This window comes from Colobus angolensis, unplaced genomic scaffold (assembly GCF_000951035.1).
Source record: "Colobus angolensis palliatus isolate OR3802 unplaced genomic scaffold, Cang.pa_1.0 Scaffold324, whole genome shotgun sequence".
In the NCBI taxonomy this organism is placed as follows: Eukaryota; Metazoa; Chordata; class Mammalia; order Primates; family Cercopithecidae; genus Colobus; species Colobus angolensis.
The window spans coordinates 2,849,085-2,876,398 of record NW_012116533.1 but is presented as its reverse complement, the minus strand read 5'-3'; the positions used below and the strand labels follow the sequence as shown (position 1 = coordinate 2,876,398).

Below are 27,314 nucleotides of genomic sequence, written 5' to 3'. Positions count from 1 at the left end.
CTATAACACAAATTGTTAGTTTTTCAAAGGCTTAGAGAAACAACTTTCTGTAATTTACAAAATTGTCAGTACACTCAAAAGAGAGGCATATCCTTTTCTACACAGACACCCTCCAGATAGATATTTTTCTACTCTCAGAAGATTCAGAAAGTGCCAACTGTTGAATTTTTAATAAATAGATATATGGTGAAATAATAGTCAAATTTTGTTATTTTCCCCAAGCCCTATATAAGGAATTCTGTTGGACTAACATTTCTTGGGATATGATTGTAAGTTAAAATTATTTTCTACTGGAGAGAATTTCAAGACCTTTATGACTATGCTTTTGATATTCAAAAGCCCAAAGGACTAAGTATGAACACACCATATTCTGAAACAGAAATAGGTGATACATAGGGAAAATGGGAACAAGTACTTAGAGCCAAATATTGATTGGGATGTAGCCTTCACTGACCTCCCACTTCTTGCAGAGTTGACTGTTTACTATATCACCTTTCTCCAGATCTTTAAAAAACTTTTTTAAACATTATAAATTGTCAAAATAAATAATTTGTATCATAAGTAAATGATGGTTAATGAATCTATTTTCTCCTGGTATGCCTATTTTACAGTGCATATGTTTCATAAGCACAAGAGAGGATTAATTTAGGTATCATTATCTTTGTTTACTTAATATCAGACAAGGATGTCAGTATTCTACATTTATCTGGTTTTGGCTCTCAGAGAAAGTCCCATCTTTGTTTAAATGTGGTTTCTCCTATGAGGATTTCCTAGGTTCAGAACCAGAACTCACCTAGCAGGATGTCACAGTTTCAGTGTGTCCTCTTTCAGGTATTAAGGAGATTAACAACCTGGTTTATTCAACTATCTTTTAAGCATCATTGTGAAAATGTGACAGGATTTCACCGTTTGAGCTTTATTTAGATATACACTTTTTTAAAAGCCCTTCCTGAACACACATATTCCTCTCCACTTTTGGAAAATGTCTTAAAAGAAATTTTTTCCAATACAAATGCAGAAAAATAGGTACACAAACCAAGCCACCACTATAGAAGAAGAATAAAAAATTGCAACTCTATTAGGGCATGGACTTCCACATGTTCACACAGTACTTGCTCTGGTATTTTTTTGTTTGTTTGTCTATTTTTGTTTTGTTTTTGTTTTTGTTTTTTTGCCTTGCTTTTTTTGCTTTCTTTTTTTTAGAAAAACATTTTGACATCTTTTTTTTTTTTCTGGACATCTAATGACAATGCAAGTGAAAAACATCACATTGGGTAAGGAGTTTTGAAGGAGGTTTGAATGCAAGAGGGACTACTCTCTAACTTAAAAACAAACACAACACTATGAAGAGGGAGTGTGCATCTTTGAGAAACCTTTTTCTTCAAAGTGAATGCACAAAATGAGGGGATTCACTACTGGCTCTTTCGCTTCACGGTGGAAGTGACCACTTTATGGTCACTTCAACATTGCTGCCCTGTTTGGGCTGCGATTCAGGCTTACAAATAAATTACATAATCTGAGGGAGTAGGAAAAAGGCTTATAAGAAGTTTCTATTCATTTGAAAGGTAAAGAACCCCCACCCCATTTGACTGTCTTTTCTTCCATCTTTCCTGCAGCAGAGTTTTATTTCAGTCTTACTCATGAGGGAGATGGTGAGGTGTAAGGCTTGCAGTCTTAGCGGCTGCTGTTCTTAATCGCTTCCTTTGCAGCGATAATCAGAGGAGTCAGGCTGGAGAGAGGCTTGGCTAATTTTAAAAATGGGTGCTGTAAAAGGAAGGAAAAAGAGGAATTATTGGAATTCTTTCCTCCAACAAGTACACTACTTTACATTTTCAAGCAGCCCTTTTTAATTAAGATATATTTTGAACACCCAATTAAATATCATTTAATTAAAAACAGTGCCAGCTTTTGTCCTTCAGATGCTTTTGTACTTCAATGTCATGAAATCCTCTGGAAGCTGACTGGCAGAGTGAGAAACTCTGAGGGATCTTGCAAAATCTCACTGTGTTTGCAACAGTCTGACTCTCTGATTTTCCTAAACTGATAAATTTATCTAGAGAAGCTGTCATGCTTGGAAAAAGTGTATTTAGTTAACTACTAAAGAACTTTATACAGAAATCAATGGCTTACTAACTGTTAAACTCAACAGCCGTGCCTCTACCATTTCTCTTTTGGCCCCTCTGCAGTACTTAATAAAAGTGAATATTCCTTCCTTCTTTGAATTTTTTTATTTTTTTTTTATTTTTTGCCTTAGAAGCCTGTGACATTCTACCATATTTGGTCTCTTCCATGCGCATGTGCACTGAATATTCCAACTCCATTTTCTTCCCTGGTTTCACTTCCTCCTCCTACCTCCCACTCATGAGAACTTGGCTGCCATCATCTTCTTTTTTTTTATTTAATTTCTTACAGATCTCATTCTCTTTCATGGTTTCAACCCACCATCAGCTTTATGCAGATGACTCCTAAATCCATAGTGTGTGACCTGATCTCTTTCCTGAACTCTGGTCCTAGTTTTCCTGCTGGATATTTCCTATGGGATGTTCTTCCGTCACCTTAAATTCAACATTTAAAAAGTTATGTTACGGTCTCACAAGCAGGGCAATCTTGTGTAATGTAAGCTATAGGGGCTTTGGAGTCAGAGCACTTAGGTTAAATCCTCATCTCTGTTTATTAAAATGGTTAAATGAGGTAAGTGGCAGTCCCTTGTAAGTTACATAGGGTCAAGAAATGTTAGCTATTATACTGTCTTCCATCACTTGCCTTCTTGCTGAATGCTACCATTGACTTGACAGCCTGAAGTCACTTTTGTCTTCCTCTTATGTTCTAAATGCAATAAGCTACCGGGTACTCTCTTCTCAATGTCTCTTACATTTATCTCTTGCTTAATATTATTATTATTATTATTATTATTATTTTTGAGATGGAGTCTCGCTCTGTTGCCCAGGGTGGAGTGCAGTGGCACGGTCTCAGCTCACTGCAACCTCCGCCTCCCAGGTTCAAGTGATTCTCCTGCCTCAGCCTCCTGAGTAGCTAGGATCACAGGTGCATGCCACTACACCTGACTAATTTTTGTATTTTTAGTAGAAACAGTGTTTCACCATGTTGACCAGGCTGGTCTCGAACTCCTGACCTCAAGTGATCCACCTGCCTCGGCCTTCCAAAGTGTTAGGATTATAGGCATGAGCAATCACGTCTGGCCATCTCTTGCTTTTTCTAATTCAGTCCTAATCATCTTAATCCCAAACCATAACTCCTCTTTGGTCTCCCTGTCTCCATTTTTTTCCTGTTGCTAATTCTTACCACATACTACCAGATTAATCTTCCTAAACAAAGTTGTCATCATGCTGTCCCTCAGATATCTTCGGTGTTTCCCCACTGCCTACAGCCCCAACTCTTAAGCCTGGTGTTCAAGGCCCACCACAGGATTATCTCCTGCAGCTTCTTTACTTGAACTCTTTATTTCAGCCACACTTTCCAGGTTCTGTTCCTATAGACCTTGCCCATATGTCTTTGGTTAAACCCTAACACTTCCTTCCATTTGAAATCCCTTCCCTTATTTTCTTCAACTTATCTAAAACTGATCACTTCTTTAAGGCCCAGCAGACCTCTTTCCTGTTTGCAGACATTTTCTGATCACCCCTAGCTTACGGAAGTATTTCTCTAATCAACCATGTCATTTACTATTTCAACAGTTCTTTGGGTTGAATGAGTCTCTAAACAGCTTTGCATTATATTTTCATGTACCCAAGAAGGTTGTGAACGTCTTAAATGGAGGAATCATGCCTTTTAATAGGTTTGTATACTGCACTTATGCTTTACAAACGGAAGTTGCTCAATAAATATCAATTGATGGATAGAGAATTGTCTTAGGTCATACAGAAAGAGACACAAATATTCAAGACCTGTGTCTTTTCTCCAGCCTTCCAGTGGGGTGAATGTCATGCATCTCTCCCCTTTCTAATCTTGGAAATGGCAATAATAGGCTAGAGTCAGAGAACGGAGTTGCATGGACTCAAAGAGAAATACGGGCTGTTGCTTACATGTATAAAATGAAAAGACGCAATAAACTATTCAATTTAGACTCAAAATACAGTTTTGTATCAGTTATCTGACTGGTTCATATAAAAGAATTGTTGGGGAATGAATTAACTAGATAATTGATTTAATGATCTATTTAGCTAGATAGTCACATTTATCTGGATAGCCAATTGAAGATAACTTACATCTTCAATTATCTTTACAAGAAAACATAAGAGGAATGTGTATCAGAATGTGCATGTGGAGTGGTGGGAGGGCTAAAAAGATATAAAAGTGATATACTCAAAAGTTGACTTTCATCTGTAATTTGAGGCTGGATTAATTAGAGGGTTAACAAAGCGCCATTGCAGATTTGACATTTTAGGGCCTTATGATAACCTGTGAAATGCTTGCAGGTAGCAGAAAAGAAAAGATGTAGTCTCTTCAGTTTCTCCAAAAAGGTCTATTCCAGGTATGATTTGAGTTAGGGTGGGATATTTTTTTGTCTGGGCGTGGCTCTGTCTCTGGAGGGAGTTCAGAAACAACAGGAACCGGTTTTTCTTTCAGGGGGTAGGCTAGAACAGACAATCTGTGGTTAACGTGCTGTATAACCAAGTGTTGCACCTTCTGTTTAATTGGCTTATGTGTTCAAAATCACAAAGAAAAATAGCAGTCATTGTTCTTAGATGTTAAATGTCTTCATACATGTCCCTGAGAAACACTCCCCAGCAGTGAAGCTATGTGTATCATCCTGGGTACGTACTGCTTTATCAAATAAAGACATATTTTTATCTAAATTGGTTTGTGTGTGATGTATGGTAGAAAGTCAGACAATTCAGGGCTCATATCCCAGCTCTGCCATTCAAGAGCTGTGAGCCTCAACTTTTACATCTATAAAATGGGATAATAATGCCTACCCTATAGCGTTGTTATAAAAATGAAATAATTTATTGAAAGAATTTGGTACATGGTAAGTATTATTTCTCATCATATATACTAATCCCTGAGAGCCATGAAAAGGACAAATGGTTACAGAGGCACTCACCACTGGATGGTACTCACCCAGGCAAGCAGGTGCCTGCCAATTGGCATCACAAGCAAAGGGGCTTTGACCAGTAAAGCATTAGAGTAGCAAATGCCATGGAAATAATTGCATAGTTATGTAGAGAATTACCTCCGGCCAAGAGCACCTGCATACAACATCCAGGGGCACAAGTAAAGTTTAGAACAAAACACCAACACCAGAGGGTCACATTGCTTTTTTTTCCTTGCAAAATAAGACTCCAGGAAGAACAAAAGAGATTACAGATTACACTGCCAACTTCTCAGAAGAAAGGCAACATGTCAATCAATCATGTATTAGATGCATGCCTATAGTTATGTGCCTGTGGTCTAAAATAAAATGGTAATAGCCTAACTCTAGACATCTCTTGACAGAGCTCTCTGTCACACATTGAGATGGAAAAGCTGAGTATAATGCCTCTCTTTGTAATTGTCCTATTTTATTTTCACCTGCAAAAGCTCCTTGGCAGATCCTCGCCTATCGACATCCATCTCAAGACAGCGATTTAAAAAGTCACGGAATACAGCCGACAGTCTCTCAGGATTCTGGAGCTCTGGGGTTCCATTAGTGGCTATCAGATACAATGCCTGTAGAAAAAAATAGAAAAATACATTCGGCACATACATATTAAAATCATGGGTTGGCACAGAAGGCAAAAATCCAGTTTCTTCTGGTTTACATTCTGGGTCTTAATAATTCCACTTTAGAGAATGACACATATCTTTCAAAGCTTCTGTAACATTTAGAAATGATTAATGTTGGCAGTAACTGAGGTGACAGTAAAGTGTCCTACCTCCAAAAACTTAAAAATAAGGTTATATTGTTGTCCTCCGAGAATTAAGCCAGTAAAAATCCACATATAATGAATATGTGATTAAGTACCTAGAAAATTAAACCAAAGGATTGCCTGTAAATCTATTTATCTAAAGACTTGGGGAATACACATACATCCATTCATTTTGACCTGAGTATAACTTTGGGGAAGTGCAATGGAAAGGTAATTGTGATTTACTAAGTGCTTATCTTGCTTGAAGAATGTTTGTGAATAGATGTGGAATGAAGAGAGTACATTACAGAATTAGGAAAGTACAAGGAACCAGAAGATGCCAGTGTCTGGATGAGAGAGGCAAGCTGTGGGGCCCAAGAACTCAAATACTTTTACCCTGTAGCAGCTGTATCCTTATTGATTTTAATTAGATTTCTCATGAAGGTACACCTACAATGAGAGGAAATATGAGAAAAATTGACAATAGTAGTCTTGACACCTGACAATTATCATGGTAAAATAAGTTGCTAATAATTGTATATTTCTCTGAGAGCTTTGTAGTATAAGGCCACCACTAAGAGACGTCAAGTCATGATGTCCTGAGAGAATCAAGGTCTCTAGTCTTCCAATCAGAGAGCTAAACTCAGGACTATGATTAATTCACAAAAGTAAACCCATATATATATATATTTTTTTTTTGAGACGGAGTCTTGCTCTGTTGCCCAGGCTGGAGTGCAGTGGCATGATTTCAGTTCACTGCAACCTCCACCTCCTGGGTTCAAGTGATTCTCCCACCTCAGCCTCTGCAGTAGCTGGGATTACAGTCATGCGTCACCATGTTAGTAGAGATGGGGGTTTCAGCATGTTGGCCAGGCTGGTCTTGAACTCCTGAACTTAAATAATCCACCCACCTTGGTCTCCCAAAGTGCTGGGATTACAGGTGCGAGCCACTGTGCCCAGCTGAAGGTTCTTGATACAAGAAAGCTGGCCATTACTATCGCCTCCTCTCAGCAAACAATTCAAGAGCATTTAGTATGTACCAGATAGTTTATTAGACACTGGAGAGCTAAGGATGAATAAGACAGTGATCTTGCTTTGAAGAATCATGCAATTTAGTGAGGGAGAGAGACATATATAGAGAGCTACTGTACAGCGGACCAAGAGCTAATTGAGGAAACTAGAAAGCACTAAGTAAATACAAGGATGAAGTAGTTCACACCAGAGCTCAGAGAAAGCTTCACGAAAGAGGCTGACATTTTAAAAGGGTATTGAAGAATAAGTAGGAGTTTGCCTGCAGGTACTGCCAGGGTTTTACCAGCCCACGCAACAAACCCCCTAACTCTTATGAAGACATGTTCCCTCCTGAACTTCCCTGGCTTTTGCAGCAAATTATCATCCCCTTTCTCCTTTCTCTACTCTAGCTTCTGTTATTATTATTATAGGTATTTCTATAAAAGTCCTTTTGCAGGCCAGTTTTCATCAGCTCTTGAAGACATCTCTCCTTTTTAGTAACTCCCACAGATGTACTTTAGAAAGGGTCAGGAACAACCGTTTAATCTAGTGGCTGTCAACTTTACAGCATGCATCAGAATCATCCAGAGGGTTTGTTAAAACACAGGTTTCTGAGCCACCCCAAGAGTTTCAGTAAATATGGGCAGGGGCCCAAGAATTTGCGTTTGTATTAGTGTCCTGTTGATGTTGAAGCTGCTGGTTCCAGGATAACACTTTAAGAACAACTGGTTTAATCCACCCAAGTACTTAAGCAATGGGCTAAACTAGAGGGTCCCAGACTTGTCTGCACATTAGAATCACTTGGGGAGAGTTAGAAAATCTCCATGTTCAGTGCTCACTCCCAGAAAAATTAAGTAAAAACCTCTGGGAACAGAACCTAGGCGCCAAAATTTTTAAGCTCTCCAGGTGATTCCAATTTACAGCCAACAATGAGAATCCCTGGCTGAGAACCTGGAGCCCACTTCACACATAATAACTTAGAATCTCTGCATCATATGTACACCAAACGTAAGAGCCACAGAATTCCATAGGAGATTGTCTTGCATAGCAATGTGTGAGAACTACAATGCCATATGCTTCTCTACAGTGCATGGAAACTTTTGGCTTTTCCTCCCAGTACTAAAAAACCCACATGTGAATACATCCCTCACCCCTAAGAAATGTACATCTTTCTTTCCCCCAACTCTCATCCCTTTGTAATTTTCAATACCTCCATTGATGAACAGGAAATGCAGATGGCAGCTATTAGGATTCCCATGCCAAAATACAAGTCAGTGACAAATCCAGTTTTGACTAAAAGGAGATGAGATGCTTTTAGAAAATCACTGATTGGGCTAAAATCGAATAGTGCACAATCATAGCAGATACAGTCCATTAAGCTCAAACTGTTTTTGTTCTTGGATGATTAGTGCTTGAAGCACCTGCCCTCCCAAACATCTTTATTCCTTTATTAAAAGAAAATCAGTTGCTACAAATTGCATTCCCTGCCTCCTCCTAAAACTCTTTTATTTCAGCTGGCTACAACTTTCCCAAAGTCACTGTTCTTGCTTTTTTTCTTGCTCTGTAGCCAAGCCCAGACCTAAACAAGCACATCTCTTTCTTCCTTTCCCAGATTCATTTTCACTCTCTGTAGATCTGTATTCATGCTATACTGTCTCATTTTCTCACTTTACTTTCACCATTCTTAGCTTAATACATTCTATTCCACATAATTTTCTTCCTTAAAAGTACATACACATCTTCTCTACCTGAGTCCTTCTCATCTCTCTTCAATCTATGCATAATTACCTAAGGAAATACTTGGCCCTTTTTCCATTCCATTTATGAATCCAAAAAAATGACCTTAATCATAGTTGTTAGGCCTGAGTAGTGTTAGTGAAATAGTACATCAAGGGAGAAGAAAGCCCTGTAATTTGAAGGAAAATCTGAAGTAATGAAGAGCCAGTGCTACGAACCTCTACAGTACTTCAGAGAACCGTTATGTCCTCCTCAGAACTTCGACAAAAAGGTCTGGCTGTAGTTCTTGTTAGGGGGTGGGTCTGATAGGGGGTGGGTTTGTTAGGGGGTGGGTAGGAGGTTTTGATTGGTGGTCTAACAGCAGACTCCTGCCCTGGTTGATTAGTGTTGATCTGCTTATACTCCCTCATCCCTAAACAAGGTATCAAATGCAAGACTGCCTTTTGCTCAACACTATATCATAAATATTTTTTGATGTTTTAAAAATTCCTCATAAATATCATTTTAAGAGCTGCATAATAGTTCATCATGTCGATGCACCATAATTACTATTGGTGAACTGATTTAAAAATGCATGCAGTAGGGGCCGGGCGCGGTGGCTCAAGCCTGTAATCCCAGCACTTTGGGAGGCCGAGATGGGCGGATCACGAGGTCAGGAGATCGAGACCATCCTGGCTAACACAGTGAAACCCCGTCTCTACTAAAAAATACAAAAAACTAGCCGGACGAGGTGGCAGGCGCCTGTAGTCCCAGCTACTCGGGAGGCTGAGGCAGGGGAATGGCGTGAACCCGGGAGGCGGAGTTTGCAGTGAGCTGAAATCCGGCCACTGCACTCCAGCCTGGGCGACAGAGCGAGACTCCGTCAAAAAAAAAAAAAAAAAAAAAAAAATGCATGAAGTAAGAAAAAGGCTGAAATGCACCAATTTGTGAACACTGGTCCTTTCTGGATGGTAGGATTGTTGGTGACTTAATTTTTGAAATACATTTTTTAATTTTCCAAATTTTCTACAATGAACACAGTTGCTTTTATTATTTTAAAAACTCCAAAACATTATTTAGAAATACAGTTAAAAAGCTGCAGTGTCCAATTTACACAAAAATCCCCATCTATTTCTCTTTGTCTTCCTAGGATTAAACCTGCTTTTCATCAAGCCCTACCCTTTGAGGGAAACAAAAACCCAGAATATTTCTTTTGCAACTATTGTTTTCATTTTAATTGCAACAGTATTATTTCAAACTAATTTCCATTGCAAAAATCCACACTTTCAGTTATATATGGGCTAAACTGGCTTTTGTGGACTGCCCTGGGAACTTAATCACTATGTATAATGCCACTTCTATGGGAAAATGCACTCCGAGGTCCAAATAATTAACTTAAAAATGTGCTTTTGGAACACATCCTGTGAGTAAGCTGAGGACTCTCTTAGTAAAAAAAAGAAAATTGCTCTCCACTACCCTGCTAATGAGAGACAAATACAGTTGTAGCCAACACAACAATGACAACAAAAAGGGTTTTACTAGCAAAGTCAAGTATTAGATGAAGAAAGATTAAGGACAATTGTTCTAGGCATGAGTGATAACATGTTGGTTTTATCTGAGCTAATGAAAACTCAAAGAAAATAAAGTGGTTATTAGAAATTAGACTAGAGATTTCCCATATAGTAGTTGGTTGCTTCTAATGTTAAGTAAGAAACCATATAATCATCTTTCCCCGCTTCTTCCTCACCCAGCAATCTTCCCCTCTCCCCACCCTTACTATAAATAGTCCACCAGGTTCTGTTAATGCAACCTTTAGAAATGTCTTTCATACCCATCCACTTCTCTCTATCCCTATTGTCTTTGCTTAAAGTCAGGCTTCTTTCAGATGATTCCAAGGTTATGATAACCTCCTAACCGTTTTTCCATTATTCAAGCCTTTTTATTCTTCCGTCCATCCTCCTTAACAATCTTATCTCATCACAGGTCTCCTCATGTCATTCACTTCCTGCTTTAAAATATTTTGTCACTCCCCATGGTCCACAGATGTGGTTTTCAAACTGTGCTCCCCAAAATTCCTAAGAGCAGTTAAGAGGGAAAAGAAGAGGGAGAGAGAGAGGAGGAGAGATTCTAAGACTCTCCCCAACATACATTTTCTTTTTCCTTTTCCTTTTTTTTTTCTTTTTCTTTTTTTTTTGACAGAGTCTTGCTCTCTTGCCAGGCTGGAGTGTAGTGGTACGATCATGGCTCACTGCAATCTCCACCTCCTGAGTTCAAGCGATTCTCCTGCCTCAGCCTCCCGAGTAGCTGGGATTACAGGTGCCCACCACCACACCCAGCTAATTTTTGTATTTTTAGTAAAGATGGGGTTTCACCTTGTTGGCCAGGATGGTCTTGATCTCCTGACTTTGTGATCCACCTGCCTTGGCATCCCAAAGTGCAGGTCATAAGCCACTGCTTCCAGCCCACAAACCCTTTTCAATCAGAAAATTTGTGTGTTTTTCTCCATTTATTTGTGCTTCCAAGCAAGGATTCACTGGAATCAGAGGCTCATTATTGTTGTTTGAAAAACACCGATTCACAGGACATAATAAAGATTCCTTAGGCTGTCCTGTATGATTTGCCCCCTGCCCACCTTTCCAGTTCCAGTTTCCATCTGTACTCTTCTCACCCTAGGGCGCTTCTCCCAACTCCTCTCCTGCCCCGCCACACACATACACACTGGCTGAAGCTCACATGCTACTCACACCAATTTGTTCATCATTCCCTGAAAAGGAAATGCCTTTCATTGCTGCCTAAAATGCTATCCTCATTTCCCTTAAGTACCTGATAAACTTGCTTTTCAAGCACTGGTTAAAATGCCATCTCTTCTTTAAAGTCTTCTCCATCTCTCCCAGGTAGGTAAACATGGTGACCAACCACTCTGGTTTTCTGGGGACTATCCTGGGTTTTGGTATTTGAGGTTTTGTGTCCCTCAATCTCAAGCAAACCAGGATAGTTCCATGGTCACCCGGCAGATGGAGTTAGCCATTTCCTTCTTTGAACTCTAATAGCACACGTTTATATGTCTATTTTTACATTGTATTATGTATGAGCACTTGTTATTTGTTTACAGGTCTGTCTTCCTTCCTAGATTGTGAGCCCATGGAAGGTAGGAGCTGTGTTATAACCAACCGTGGATTTTGTGACAACTTGCTCAAAATACGTGCTCAATAAATGTTTTTGTTGCTGAACGAAATAGCCAAAATGTATAAATTTAACTGAGCTGAGACTATAACAGACTTATATACATAAATATTAAAGCTCAGAACCTAAAAGTGACCTATTAAAGTCTAAGAAGATATGCAGAAAATGAAAAATGGCACCTTTTCTGAGCTGAATGGGCCTGGCATATAATAACTTCTGATGCACCGTTCAGTGTGGGAGAAGGAAGAGAGCTGTATGAATAGCATATGTAAGGGGATGTCATCATCAAAGGGAGGGAAAACTGGAAAAAGATGACTAAAACATGGCCAATGCAGAAAGACCTATAGAGAAAGGGAAGAAAACAAATGTTCTCTGGAACTTGAAACATAGTTCAGAAACTTATTTTCTCTGACTGTTCTTGAACAGAAAAGGTACTATTGATTAATCTGTTAGATCATTTAACAAGATCTGTTTTCTTCCTAAGGTGAGGCAATATAGGCCCCATAACCTACGGACCTTATTTATAATGTTAGAAATACAACCTTTGGCCAGAAAAATGGTGGATTTCTTCCTTGTGATATACATATTACCTAGAAGTTTCCGATGTTCTCTAATTCTTCATAATAACTCTAAATATCTTGGTAATAACACACAAACATCAAAGTTTTCACTGACACTGATGTGCAACTGAATTTACCTAAGTACTAAGAGAAAACTTTAAGTTTAAGTGATAATTCAGTTTACTATATTAACAATTTCCTCAATTAAAAAAGATCAAAGCAGTTATCATAGAAGTTACCACATTTCTCCAAAGAAGTCCCCACACAATCCATATGTACTCAATAAACTGTTATTAAGGCAGTTTTGCAACAGGACTAACCACTTAATTAAAAAGCTTTAGTTTGTGACTTCAGTTCATTACAACAGTTTATAAAGTTTAAGTTAAGAAATTAGAAAACAAACCAGGGGACTATGAAAACATGTTAGCAACCATGAGGAGCCCCAGTACCAATATAAAGACTCACTTTACAAAGAGGATAGGGTTCTGTACAAACATTTCTTTGTAGGCTGAGTATTTGAGACGCAAAACACATTTTACCATGGAAATCATATTATGTATGGTGAGAGGGCTCCAGTCCAGCTCTAAAAGTCGACTTAACACACAATGCAACTTAACTATAAGAGTAAGAGGGCTATTCATTGATATCTTGATATCTGTACAAATATTATATCCATGGGAAGTATTAATAGATAACTTTTACTGAATGATTATTATTAGCTTGTGCAATTCACAAATAAACCCTGAAGTTTATTTTAGAGTGTTTATAATAAATTCTATTTTGATCTCCAATTGAGAAGAAACTGAGGCTTGTGGAGATAAGAAGAAGAACTTGCCCAATGTCACAAAACTAGTATTTGAATCCAGGGAGTATGAATCCAGAGTTCATGCTCTTGACCACTGCACAATACCACGTCTCACTGTTCCCAGTCTCTGGGATGGGAGTGCTCCTAGAAAAAGCAGACAAGGGCTCTTCAAGGAGTGAAGCACACTGTGTATAAACTACTGGTTTAATTGATCCACCTCTGCCTCTACAGAGGAAATGGGTCCTCTTGAGGTCAATCATTCTCTACCTGTTTGGAAATGGGGAACAAAGGGCAGGTACCCACTCAGAGAGGTAGAGGGGCTTCATACAGTATTGTATATTGCCCAGTGTCTAGTATACACACACACACACACACAAGTCACACCTCGGTATCTACGGGGGATTGGTTCCAGGAACTCCTTTAGATACCAACATCTATGGATGCTCAAGTTCCTCATATAAAACCTAGGCACAGCCTCCCCTATACTTTAAATCATCTCTGGATTTTTTATGATACCTAATACAATGTAAATGCCACGTAAATACAGTCATGTATTGCTTAACAATGGGGAATACATTCTGAGAAATGCATCATTAGGCAATTTCGTCGTTTTGTGAACATCATAGAGTGTACTTACACAAACCTAGATTGAATAGCCTACTACACACCTAGGCTATATGGTACAACCTATTGCTCCTAGGTTGTAAATCTGTACAGCATGTGATTGTACTGAATACTGTAGGTGACTAGTGCAGTGTGTTTGAGTAAGTCTTTGTGTATCGAAAAATACAAAAAGTACAGTAAAAATATGTTATAAAAGATAAAAATTGGTACACCTGTGTAGGGCACTCACTATGAATGGAACTTCCAGGACTAGAAGTTGCTCAGGGTGAGTCACTGAGTGACTAGTGAGTGAATGTGAAAGCCTAGGACATTACTATACACGGCTATAGGCTTTATAAATACTGTACACTTAGGCTATACTAAATTTATTTAAAATTTTTTTCTTTGATAATAAATTAACTTTAGCTTGCTGTAACTTTTTAAATTTATAAACTTATTTTTTTCAATTTTTGACTCCTTCATAACAGTTTAAAACACATTGTACAGCTGTACAAAAATATTTTCTTTTAAATATCCTTATCCTATAAACTCTAAACATTTCCTACCTTAAAACTGTTTTCCTTTTTTCATTTTAAACTTTTTTGTTAAAAACTAAAACACAAACAGGCTGGGCATGGTGGTTCACGCCTGTCATCCCAGCACTTTGGGAGCTGAGGTGGGCGGATCACCTGAGGTCAGGAGTTCGAGACCAGCCTGGGCAACACGGTGAAACCTCGTCTTTACTACAAATACAAAAATTAGCTGAGTGTGGTGGCAGGCACCTGCAATCTCAGCTACTCGGGAGGCTGGGACATGAGAATCGCTTGAACCCGGGGGGCAGAGGTTGCAGTGAGCCGAGATGGCACAACTGCACTCCAGCCTGGGCAACAAAGTGAGACTCTGTCTCAAAACAAAACCTTCCCAAAAACTAAGAAACAAAGACAGATTAGCCTAGGCTGAGACAGGGTCAGGATTATCAATATCACTGTTGTCCCCTCTCCATATCTTGTCCAAGTGGAATGGCTTTAGGGGCAATAACTTGCATGGAGCTGTCACCTCCTAGGATAACAATACCTTGCTTGCAAATTACCTCCTGAAGGAACTGCCTGAGGCTCTTCTTGAGGAGTAGGTTTGTTTATACCCTCATCACTACAAACACGTGAGTAATGCATTGAATTAGGACATTATGACATCACTAGATGACAGAAATTTTTCAGCTCCATTATAATCTTATGAGACCACCACTGTATATTCAGTCCATCATTAACCAAAACATTGTTACGCAGCCCATGACTGTAGTCATCATACTGCATTGTTTTGGGAATAACTACAAGAAAAAGTCTGTACATGTTTAGTACAATGGAGCCATCATTTTAAAAAATACTTTTGATTTGTGGTTGGTTGAATCCATGGATTTCACACCCGTGGATCAGAGGGTCAACTGTGTGTGTGTATATATATATGTGTGTGTGTGTATGTGTATATGTATATGTGTATATATACACACACACATATATGTATACACACACATAATATATATGTGTGTGTGTATGTGTATATGTATATGTGCATATATACACACACATATATGTATACACACACATATAAGTATGTATATATACATGCATATATATGTAAATATGATATGTATATATACACACATATATATGTGTATATATATACACACACATATATGTATACATATATCTGTCTATCTATATTGAAGGTTTATATGCAGCTGGTTGTTGCCTGCAACTGACTCCTAATCTGATTCTTCTGTCATTTTAGAATTTCCAACTAACTTTGAGTATTTTATGAGTGATATTTGCCAACAAGTGACTTAACACCTTATGACTTAGTTTACTCGTGACCTGGGATTTCAGTTTAAAAGCCAGAAGATATTGCTGCCTCTGATGTGTTTATGGATATCATGAAAGTGTCTGCCATGTCTTTCTTAGAAGAGAGTAATGGGAGCCAAATATGCAAAAAGAAATCATCACATTATAATGAACATTGTATTCCATACTTGGGCTTACTCAACCCAACATTTCAGTGTGATAGCTGAATGAGCAATCTGGTCTAATTTAACTTCCTGCTTGTCTTACATAGAAGTTCTCATTGGTCACCAAATTATGAGGGACATTTGTTGTTGTTGTTTTGTTGTTTAATCCTTAAAAGGCTATTTAAAATGAACCGATTACAGATCTATCCCCTTATAGGTTTACAGTAAAAGATAATTAGGTAGGGCTGACTCACTGGGTGTTAGCCTAGCCTAAATGTGCTCCTTTGAAGCACAAAGGACTGACCAATGCCGTAAAATAAATTACAGGTAACTCCGACAATATGTGTGCTCATTCTCAGAACTAATAATGCTTGCTAAGAATTGCAGAGGAGGCTACTTGTGCTTATGAAGCAACCTTGGACACTCAAAGCAGTACCCAAGGTTTGGAACTATAGGGCATTTGGAAGTAGGGATGTGGGTAGGTACAGAGCTAGGAAAGGAAGAAAAGCAAAATGGTGCAAAAGGTAGAGGCAAGAAACTGTGAGAAGCAGAGGAAGCAAAACGAAAAATGAGGGCAAAAACAGGGGCCAAAAGACAATGGGAGGAGAATATTGCTGGTGGAATGAGGACAAAGAGAAATGAAGATAGATAAGGGCTAGAAAATCTGGGAGACCAAGGGGACCTGAATCCTAGGTCCCATTCTGTGACTGCTCCATTGCTCCTGGTCCTTTTCCCATAAAAATTCTCAAAATAATGTATATACTTGGTATGTCAACTTCCTCACCTCCCATTTTCTCTTTAACACACAACAAATTTCTAGTCCTAAGGTAATATGTAACATTATACTTTTGTTCATATTTCATTTCAGAATATTAGTGCAAGAAGGGACTAGCACTCTAATTCTTTTGGGCTTTTCCAAATTACCATATTAGGATTCAAACAGGCTGACTGTGATGTGATCTGTGAAACATGCATTACTACTCACATAAACTGATTTCAACTTCTATTTTTATATGCAGTTAATCAGCTGAACAGGTCCGTACATAATAATATACAATTCTTTTAATAATACTCCAGAGTGAGGAACCTTGTGTCCCTGCAATAGCTTTATTACTGTAGTGTTCTTCACTGGCTTCTTCCCAAGATTATTATCAGAATGAGGTTACCAAGTCTCATATACAGTATGTTTCACATCATGATCAAGTGTCTTTGCTTGGTTGGAAAAGGAGGATTTTTCCATTCTGTGGGATACAGATTTAGTCCAGAGATGATGAAATAAATGTCTTCAAGCTGCTTTCTGAATACCACTCTTCTGAAAGTACTCATAGAGACAACACACAAACCATGGCCCTTTTGGCAGAGTTGGGGAAGGCTGTAGCCTATGTACAGCTAAAGGACACAGAATCAGAGTAAGGGACTCATGAGTTTTTAGTCTTATTTAAGTAAATCTCATGTGATGGCGCAAGGCAGAAAAGTAATTAAAAACGAACTATTCTGGTGGAACCAAGAGCCCTACCCTGGTGACCTCCCTCTTGGCTCCTTCAATACCCGCAAGGAACTCTATGGTATTCTAGGGCATTGTGGAGCCTACTGGTAAACAATAATCTAGTGAAATTCCATTCTTTTGAAGCAACAAGGAAATGTAGGCTCAGCAAGAAGAAACCTGTACAAAGTTATGGAGTTCCTGACTGACAGACTTCAGAATACAATTCATTCTTTAACTTGCATAATGTAAAGAGTTGGTAGAGGCACTAGAAAGTTCCTTGTCTAGATCTCTCACAGTCATTGGCCCCTCTTAGATTTAAAAAAAAAAAAAAATGCTGATGAACTTTGCCATCTGAGCATGAGGGTAATTCTTTACAAAAAAACAAAGCGAAGGAAAGAAGAAAAGAAAACTAAAGCAAAAGAAAGGAAAGAAAAGAGTTATAACAGAAAGGTCAGTTTGATTATTGGGATAATGTTAGAACTCTGGCTCTCCCAGCTACAATGCTTACGCTGCCTTAATTGATTTAACTTCTCTGCAGAACGTTTTATCTAAGACACCTCAGAGTACTTACTGTTTTATTAGAATGCAAAGGGTTTTCTACAATGATGTTGCAACCTGGTTGGAAAAGGTATCAATCAAAATGGCAATACAGGTCAGAAATAATCTTAATTATTAAGAAAACTCCAACTTTCTTGGTAAAGTAATTCCTCATTGGCAAAAACACAGATTTCAAAAGCCATAGGATAAAACATGTGCACGGGTGTTTCAGTGTGCAAATGTCTATCATTACACTCCATGATTTGTCTCTTTAGCATTAACTTTGATCTGGAGGGACTTAGCTACTTAGTTATACGTATGGTACCTATTAGGGCAGTCAGCATACGCATCCTTGTTTTACTCCCAAGCCATGCTATAAGGATTCTGAGAAATTATAACATAATAGTAGCATAAACTTTCTTTCTCTAATTTTCTCTTGGTGGATTTTAGTTTGCTATGGAATCAGTTTCTCCTTTGGCTGTTTTCTGGGTCATAATTCACCAGTTTGAGCTGTCTGCTTCTGAGTTACATTCTAAATGAGACTTGCAGCTTTCCTATGGCTAAGTCCCATTTTCCTACACTGAATTCCTGACAACCAATGATTCTTAAGAGCTGTCTGTCTTTTGACAGGCAATATTTTTTTTTTCTGATTAAAAAGAAACCCTGTTATTCTTCTGTAATTATTTTAGTTGTAGTGATCCCAACTTCCCCCTCCTTTTAGGCATAGATTTACACTCAAAATAGGAGGAGTGTCAACAAACCATCAATAAACCTTGTTGTTCCATCATGGCTTATGGAAAATGAAGGGAATGCTCCCAGCTCTTCCTGAAATACATTCAAAACAATATTGACTGAGTGCTAGCAAAGTATGCTTGCTTCTCTGGCACTCAGGAAGTTTATGTCTCACTTTAATTCCAAATGAGCACACGCCATCAAACCCAGACATTCCGATCCACAGCAAAGTCCCAGTGCTTGGAGGGATCTAGAAACAGTTTAGCCTTTAGTTGCTTTTCAATTACTAGAGATTCTCTTATTCTGCTTAACTCTCTTCTCTAGCCATACAAGCCAACTATAATTTTATTGTTCCTACAAGTAGAAATAAGAACAACTAACATTTCTGTAGTGCTTTAAGTGCAGGAAAAGGAAGTGGTAAGCCTACTAGTGTAGATAAGAGGTCTGAATATAGATTTCTGTCCTCCTTTCTCCCTTGCCATATGGGTAATGCACTCCTAATCATGAGTAGTCAGACTGATGGGTTTATTATGCACCAATATATGCTAGCTACTCAGTCAGCAGCTAGACCATTTTAATGATGAACTCCATTTTCAGAAGAAACAAAATTGCAAAAGAAAATAGCATATCATGGAGGCATATGCTGAACTAATGTCATTTCTTTTTGGATAGTGCTACTGGACTGGTAAATCAGAGAATGACATAAAGCACATCAGGATTTCAATTAGGCTTTTATAGTATTACTCATAAATGTTTAGACAAAATGGATAAATATGAGTAGAATGATAGTGTTATTTTTTGGTTGGACAACCATGTTCAAAGAAGGGTGATGACGAATTGTTGTCCAGGTTTGACAGTGTTCTATAAAGGGCTTGCCACATTGATATTTGACCTTTTCCTGACTGCCATTTTTCCCTAAAGATGGGGTCCTAGAATCACTGATTCTTAAATCTCCACAGATAACTCCAATGTGCAACCAAGGAGATCCACTGATATAGCATCTGTGGTTCACATACTATACTACATATTGTTTTTAGCAATAATATCAATAACTGTCTTCCAGCGATCCAATCTTTGATACAGCTTCACAGATGTTTAAAGTAAGGGGTAGAAAGAGAACACTTAAAATTTATTTTAACTTGGATAAAGATTTGGAACATTACCATAAAAGGTGTTTCAAAGTGTCTAGTAGGGACTTCAAGTGGATGTCATTTTTTTACATATCACAAATAACAAATTCCATCAAAACCTGTTGATAAGAATCGCCCCATTATGTGTAAAAGCAAAGTTAATAAAGGGGTACACTCTGGGTGCTGAGAAAACAGACCAAAGTTTTGTTTGACAAAAATGATTGTGTCTCCTTACTTAGAATCAGGTTATTATAGTAACAGTTTTTTAAAGTCTTCAATTAACAAAAAAGCTGATGATATCAGCAGAACAGTAGCATTTGATTTGTATATCCACAGAGAAAGTTAGATTTTTAACCCCAGTCACTTTGGCAAAGAGAAGGAACAAGGTACTTAATTATTGGAGGCTGCACTAAAACTGTCTATAGGTCACAGAACAACATGTCCAAGGCCAATTATGTTGAGTACAAAGACTTCAGGCAGTGGGGGACAGTAAGAAGCTTGTGTCCTCTCTCTCTGGAAGGATACCAACCTCATAACATCAGTACAACTAATGACTCTCTGACCTTTAAAAGGCATTTTATGAACAAATTACATCAATTAGTATAGCAAAATTTACATTAAAAAATCTCAGCTGCCTTCTAACTAAGGGGAAAAGTAGTTAATTCCTTGCATCGACAATATGTTAATAGGCAATATTCATGAAGGTTCTGCTCAACTGGAACTGATACAACAGAGACAGAAAAACTCACAGTGAAACATAAATGACCTTGAAATATATAGCCCCAGATTTCACCTTGAATTTCTTCTGTTCAGTGTTACCTGTTCATGGTGATTGTACTGAACTGTGCAAAACCCTCCATTCCTTGAGTAGATGGGTGTACCACTCTCATGAAGGATATGTTCTTAGGAGAGTGCTGAATCCAACCTCCCTTCATGAATAGGTAAAAAAAAAAAAAACCTCTAAACATCCTTTCTCTGTTTTTCCTATCTTACTACTTTACTATCCATATATACATTTTCATATATATATATATATATATCTTACAATGAAGTGGACACTGTGCTAGGTGTTATTCATTTAGTTTCCATGCTAATGCTGTAAGATAGACATAGTTCTCATTTTACAGATAGGAAGCAGGCTTAGAAAGGTTTTAAGTAACTTGCAGACAGTCACAGAGCTTGCAGGTTATAGAGCCAGGACACACCCAGATCTGCCTGACTACAAGACCAAAATTTTTCACATCAACATGCTACCCTGTACTCTACTACTCTGTCTTTCTTCCACTTCCTTCCTTCTAACTCTTTCCACCTCAAAGCACACATTAGTGGATGGGTTGTAGTGTTGGAAGGATATTAAAGAAAGGACTAATCTGGCACTCTTTTATACTCCTCTTAAAGCTCTTGATTATTTTCTATTTCCCCACATATGGCCTGGGCACCAGGATCCAAGAAAATGCTGCTCCCTGTAGGCTCATGTTAGATCTTTTTTCTCTCCAATCTCCCCATGGTTTCAGCGACTACATTTTAAAGATTCCAAATAAGGGCATATAGCCTGAGACATTGTGTTTCCTTCAAGAGAACATTAGGAAAACATATTTGAAATCGAAACCAAAAAAAGTACTGCTGATGCCTAGAAGAGACAAAATTAGAATAGGGCTAGCTCTATATGGGCTTGTTGATTGATTAATTGAAAGTTGATCACACATACAGAGAGTAATGAGCAAAGTTAGAGTAAATCCTTATCAGTGGAATTCAACAGGGTGGTCTTTCTGACAGGTCTTTTTGTTGCAGACTTAATGTAGGCTTCCTGAACCTTGTGGTTTGTTAATCTGCAAGTACTTGTTTAGCTATCAAGTGGTGGAATCTAAGATACAAGCTGTTAATTATGAGTTCTAATCCCAGGCTAGAAGATGCCTATAAAGATCAAAACCTGTTTCCTTTTTTCTAATAATAAGCAGCCTAGCTAAAGAGAGATCAATTGTAATTGGGGAACTGAAGAAGGTAATAAATCCATTACCGAGACTAGTTGTTTTACAGAGCCATTTGTTTAATCCTTAAAATTTGCAGGTTGTAAATTACTCATTAGAAGGCAGAAAGCAAAATAGCTATAATCCATTTAGTGCCTCCAAACTCCAAAGACTTAGGGGAGGAAATCCATAGAAACAAGAAGTCTGATGTGTTCTTTCACTGCGATTTCTTAATGGGCAAAGGTGGTTAAACAATAAGGAAAAGCCCATGCAATTATCCTGATGTGCTGGAACACAGGTCAGGGGTGGACTTGATTAAATCCATGGAGGGCTATCCCACAAATGGTGGGAAAATGCCCCTTCTTTTCCACTTAGCCTGACGGCAGCTAATCAATGTGCACATCTCATTTCCAGATTGTTTCATGAGATCAGAGAAATAGCCTATAGCATTCATTAGGGCATTCCCTCATATCTGTTGTTTTCTAATCAGCACAGGGAATAAAACAAGAGGCCAAGTATCAGAGAGGAGTTAGGAGACAGCCAGGAAGAAGCTGTCCTCCTCTCCATACATAGGGAATGCTGCTCCCAACTACAAAATGTTTAACTGCAAAAACAACTAGACAGTTAGTTTATAGGTCTCTTTACATGCATAGAAAGCCACATATATTTGGTTTGCATATGGATTTTACAAGCTTTATATGAAAACTCTTAACCATTTACTAAGAACAATGTTTTTTTTTTCTTTTTGCATACCAAGGGTATGATTCAATTTTAGACTCCTAGTGGTAATGATACAGGCAATATACAAGATGCCGATGATACTAGCACTGTGCATGAATTTTGAGAGTAGAATTTGAATCCGTGCATATTTTCTTTTTTAAACAATGTGATGCCTGTTATATATACAAAACACAACTTCTGTTAATAGCTCACTGCTGGGCTATACACAACAAAATATCTATGGCTCACTTCTGCACTGAGTAAGCATTTCTTTCATACCTCTTTCCTTTTCTCCGCATGATCAACAGCACATCTCCAAAATAAGATGATAGGGTTAGGTTGTGAAATGAAGTTTTTCTCTTTGCAGGGATAACAAGATCACGTGAAGATCAAATCTCTGATTTTGTGGTAGCAAAGTGAGTTAGCAAATGCAAACTTTCCTATCATTTTCTACTTGACAATCTAATTAAGTTTGTGATTTCACCAGGTTAGCACTATGTCTATCTCTGTGTTCCATTCAATACCCACCAAGCTGTTGTTAATCAATAAATCATTACTGATAATGAAGGAAAATCCAATTTAAAAATTACAGCTGTTCTGGAAATGCATTTATTTACTTTGTTAAAGTAATTATAAAGCAAGTGTTTTTTAGATTGATCATTTAACCATGTCATGTAATAAAAGTACTTTCTCCCCACATCTCACTTTAAAAAAAGCTACATATATTTTACATTAGAAAGCTATACTAAAGACCCTTGTCATTAAAAATACAATCAAAGCATGTTAGAAAAATGTTAAAAGTCCTAGCCAGAATAATCAGGCAAGAGAAAGAAATAAAAGGCATCCAAACAGGAAGAGAAGAAATTAAACTATCTCTCTTCCCAGATGATATGATTCTATACCTAGAAAACTCATAATCTCTGCCCAAAGGCTTCTAAATCTAATAAACAACTTCAGCAAAGTTTCAGGATACAAAATCAATGCTAAAAAACTTAATAGCATTTCTGTACACCAACAACATCCAACTAAGAGCTAAATCAATAGCACAATCCCATTCACAACAGCCCTAAAAAATAAAATACCTAGGAATACAGCTAACCAGGAAGGTGAAAGATCTCTACAACAAAAATTACAAAACACTGATGAAAGAAACCAGAGATGACAAAAACAAATGGAAAAACTTTCCATGTTCTTGGATAGGAAGAATCAATATTTTTAACATGGCCATATTTCCCAAAGTAATGTACAGAATCAATACTGTTCATATCAAAATACCAACGACATTTTTCACAGAATTAGAATAAACTATTCTAAAATTCATGTGGAACCAAAAAAGCCCCAATAGCCAAAGCAATCCCAAGCAAAAACAACAAAGATGGAGGCATCACATTACCTGACTTTAAACTATACTACAAGCCTAAAGTAACCAAAACAGCATGGTACTGGTACAAAAATAGACACATAGATGAATAGGACAGATGAGACAACCCAGAAATAAAGTCGCACACCCACAACCACCTGATTTTTGACAAAGTCAACAATAATAAACAGTGGGGAAAGGACTACCTATTCAATAAGCGGTGCTGGGATAACTGGCTAGCCACATGCAGAAGATTGAAATAGGATCCTTTCCTTTCATCATATGCAAAAATCAACTCAAGATGGATTAAATACTTAAATGCAAAACCTAAAGCTATAAAAACCCTAGAAGAAAATCTAGAAAATACCATTTTGGACATGGGCCCTGGCAAAGATTTCATGATGAAGACTCCATAAGCAATTTCAACAAAAATAAAAATTGACACATGGAACTTCATTTAAGTGAAGAGCTTCTGCACAGCAAAAGAAACTATCAATCGTGTAAACAGACAACCTACAGAAATGGAGAAAATATTTGCAAACTATGCATCTGATGAAGGTCCAATATCCAGCTTCTATAAGGAACTTAATAAGCAAAAATCAACCCCATTGAAGAATGGACAAAGGACATGAACAGACACTTCTCAAAAGAAGATATACATGTGCCCAACAAGCATATGAAAAAATGCTCCACATCACTAGAGTAATTCAAATCAAAACCACAATGAATACCATCTTACACCAGTCAGAACGGTTATTATTAAAAAGTCAAGAAGGGGCTAGGCACAGTGGCTCATGCCTGTAATCCCAGCACTTTGGGAGGCCGAGGCAAGTGGATCACTTGAGGCCAGGAGTTTGAGGCCAGCCTGGCCAACATAGTGAAGCCCGTCTTTACCAAAAATATAAAAAATTAACCAGGCATGGTGGTGCATGCCTGTAATCCCATTTACTTGGGAGGCTGAGGCACTAATAACTTGAACCTAGCAGGCGGAGGTTGCAGTGAGCCAAGATCATGATCATGCCATTGCACTCTAGCCTAGGCAACAGAGCAAGACTCTGTCTCAAAAAAAAAAAAAAAAAAAAAGTCAAAACATAACAGATGCTGGCGAGGTTCAGGAGAAAAGGGAATGCTTACATACTGCTGGAGGGAATGTAAATTAGTTCAGCCACTATAAAAAGCAGTTTGGAGACTTTCCAAAGAACTTAAAACTATCATTCAACTCAGCAATCCCATTACTGGGTATATAATCAAAGGAATATAAGTTGTCCTACAATAAAGACATACACACGTGTATGTTCATTGCAGCACTATTCACAGTAGCAAAGAGATGGAGTTAATTTAGATGTCTATCAACAGTGGATTGGATAACGGAAATGTGGAACATATACACCATAGAATACCATGTAGTCATAAAAAAGAATGAAATCATGTCCTTTACGCAACATGGATGCAGCTGGAGGCCATTATTCTAAGCAAATTAATGTAGAAACAGAAAACCAAATGTTGCATGTTCACTCATAAGTGGAAGCTAAACATTGATACACACAGACTCAAAGAAGTGAAAAATTGACACTGGGGCCTACTTGAGAGTGGAGGGTGGGAGAAGTCTGAGGATCTAAAAGCTACCTACTCTGGGTACTCCATTCATTACCTGGGAGATGAAATAATCTGTACACCAACCCTAACAGCATGGAATTTACCCTTGTAATAAACCTGCATATGTACCCCCCACGAACCTAAAATAAATGTTGGAAGGAAAAAAGAATTAAGTGAGAAAAAGAGAAAAATAAAGGTAGTTGCTCTTTCTCAAAAAAAAAAAAAAAAAGAAGAAGAAAGAAAGAAGAAAGAGAAAAGGAAAACTGTTGAGACAATGTAAGATAAACTTTAAAAAGTTTACAGTAAATTTGAAAAATATAACTTGGTGCTTTTATGTTACTGGTCTCAGAAAAGAGCCCATTCTGGTCACTTTCGGTGGAAGCTAGAAATGATATTTGGCCTTTCCCATTTGCTGGGAATAAAGTACCTGACTTCTCTTCTGACTTACCCTGAGTGGATTTTCATTAAGGTAAGGGGGTTCACCTTCCACCATTTCAATTGCCATAATTCCCAGAGACCAGATATCAACTTTCGGACCATAAGCTTTTCGAGTCACCACCTCAGGTGCCATCCAATATGGGGTTCCCACCATGGTGCTTCGTTTACTTTGCTCAGGAGTGATCTGGGCACAGAACCCAAAGTCAGCTGCAGAGAAGAAAAGCCAGTTAAAATAAGCCCAAATTATTTTCCTTTTCACAATATATCACTTGCAGATATGGCTGTATCTTCCTTTGTTACACACTGAGTTTCCACAACTGCCTAGCTCATACCTCTTTGTTAACTGATGTCTCAGGTGGTCCTGATTTTAAGAAGGTCTGAAATAATTGACTAATGTGATGTCATTTTTACTAGACTTCAATCTAATTCCTCCTCATCACTGTTTTCTCAAACTTACAGAATTTTTCAGTTTCCTAATTAGGTAGTTGTCATTTATTCATTCCACAAGTCACTAGAAATTCTGAAATATTAAATCCAAAAAATGTGGTCACAATAATCAGGAAGTGTTAGAAAAATTCTTTACTTCAAACTGGGCTGTAACTTCTTTCAAATAAATCACTTTCAGTAACCATTATCTTCTTAAGATACACAATAAAAGAACAGAAATTCCCTGATACCCTAACACCACCTGAACCAAAATACCTACTCAATTTAACAGAGCCATCCATCCCGAGAAGAATATTGTCACTCTTTATATCTCTATGGATCACCTGGTTTGAGTGCAAGAAATCCAAAGCTTGCAGGCACTATTAAATCAGAAAAAAAAGTTCTAATTATATCACAAATAATTTTTTAATACTAAGTTTTATTTCTAGATAAGTTTGGGGCAGGGATATAACTTTATTTTGTCCAGTGAAATCGATTACTGAATGCTTTAACAACACCACTTTAAAGTCACATTACCATTTACATCAATGATGCCACTTAGCATTATACATGCTAAGTATGATGGCTGACACATCAGACTAGGACATGAAGAATGATAATGTGATAAATAGCACCAATCCTTAATACAGCCAAACTAACCAATTAATATACTTTGGCCCAGTTACTTGGATGATTCAGCTTGGTCTTCTACAGCTGTGGTAAGCTTCATTGTACATGGTATGATTTGATTCAGAAGTTCTGGAGTGAAACCCAGGAATCTGCATTTAAAACAAGTGCCCCAAACTATTTCTAATGGGTAGCCAGGTTTGGGAACCACTCCGAGGCTATGAAGTAATAGGCAATTGTTTGGAAATGCCTTTGCAGTGTAATGCTGGAAGAAGGAAACCACAGGCTCAGGGTAGTAAGTTTGATTTATGGCATGAATAGAAAACATATATGTTTGGTGGATATGTGGGGTGGGGGAAATGATAACGAGAGGAGAGCAAGGAAGGAAGAAATTTAAGTGAACAACTTAAAAAAAAAAACAAAGATTAGCTGATATCACTTAGTTTTGTTTTTCTATCATTGGTTTTCAAGTTTCAGTGAGTCAGGGTTCCTACTTTTGTTGACAGAAAACCTCACCAAAATAAATGGGATAGCTTATAATGCCTAAGATGAGACTCCAGTAAAAA

The 27,314-nt window shown here is 37.8% G+C and overlaps 1 protein-coding gene across 4 annotated transcripts in view; it reads right to left on the bottom strand.

The window, feature by feature from the left end:
• Positions 1 to 1,166: 1,166 nt before the first annotated feature.
• PAK3 (p21 protein (Cdc42/Rac)-activated kinase 3) overlaps positions 1,167 to 27,314 on the bottom strand; it is a 285,967-nt gene continuing 259,819 nt past the window's right edge. For all 4 annotated transcript variants that reach the window (XM_011951690.1, XM_011951689.1, XM_011951688.1 and 1 more), the window contains 4 exons: positions 26,402 to 26,501; positions 25,706 to 25,902; positions 5,533 to 5,670; positions 1,167 to 1,764 (listed from right to left, as the gene is read on the bottom strand). In XM_011951690.1, the coding sequence (XP_011807080.1) occupies positions 1,675 to 1,764; positions 5,533 to 5,670; positions 25,706 to 25,902; positions 26,402 to 26,501 (525 nt within the window). In that variant the 3' untranslated portion in view covers positions 1,167 to 1,674. The remainder of the gene's footprint in view (positions 1,765 to 5,532; positions 5,671 to 25,705; positions 25,903 to 26,401; positions 26,502 to 27,314) is intronic.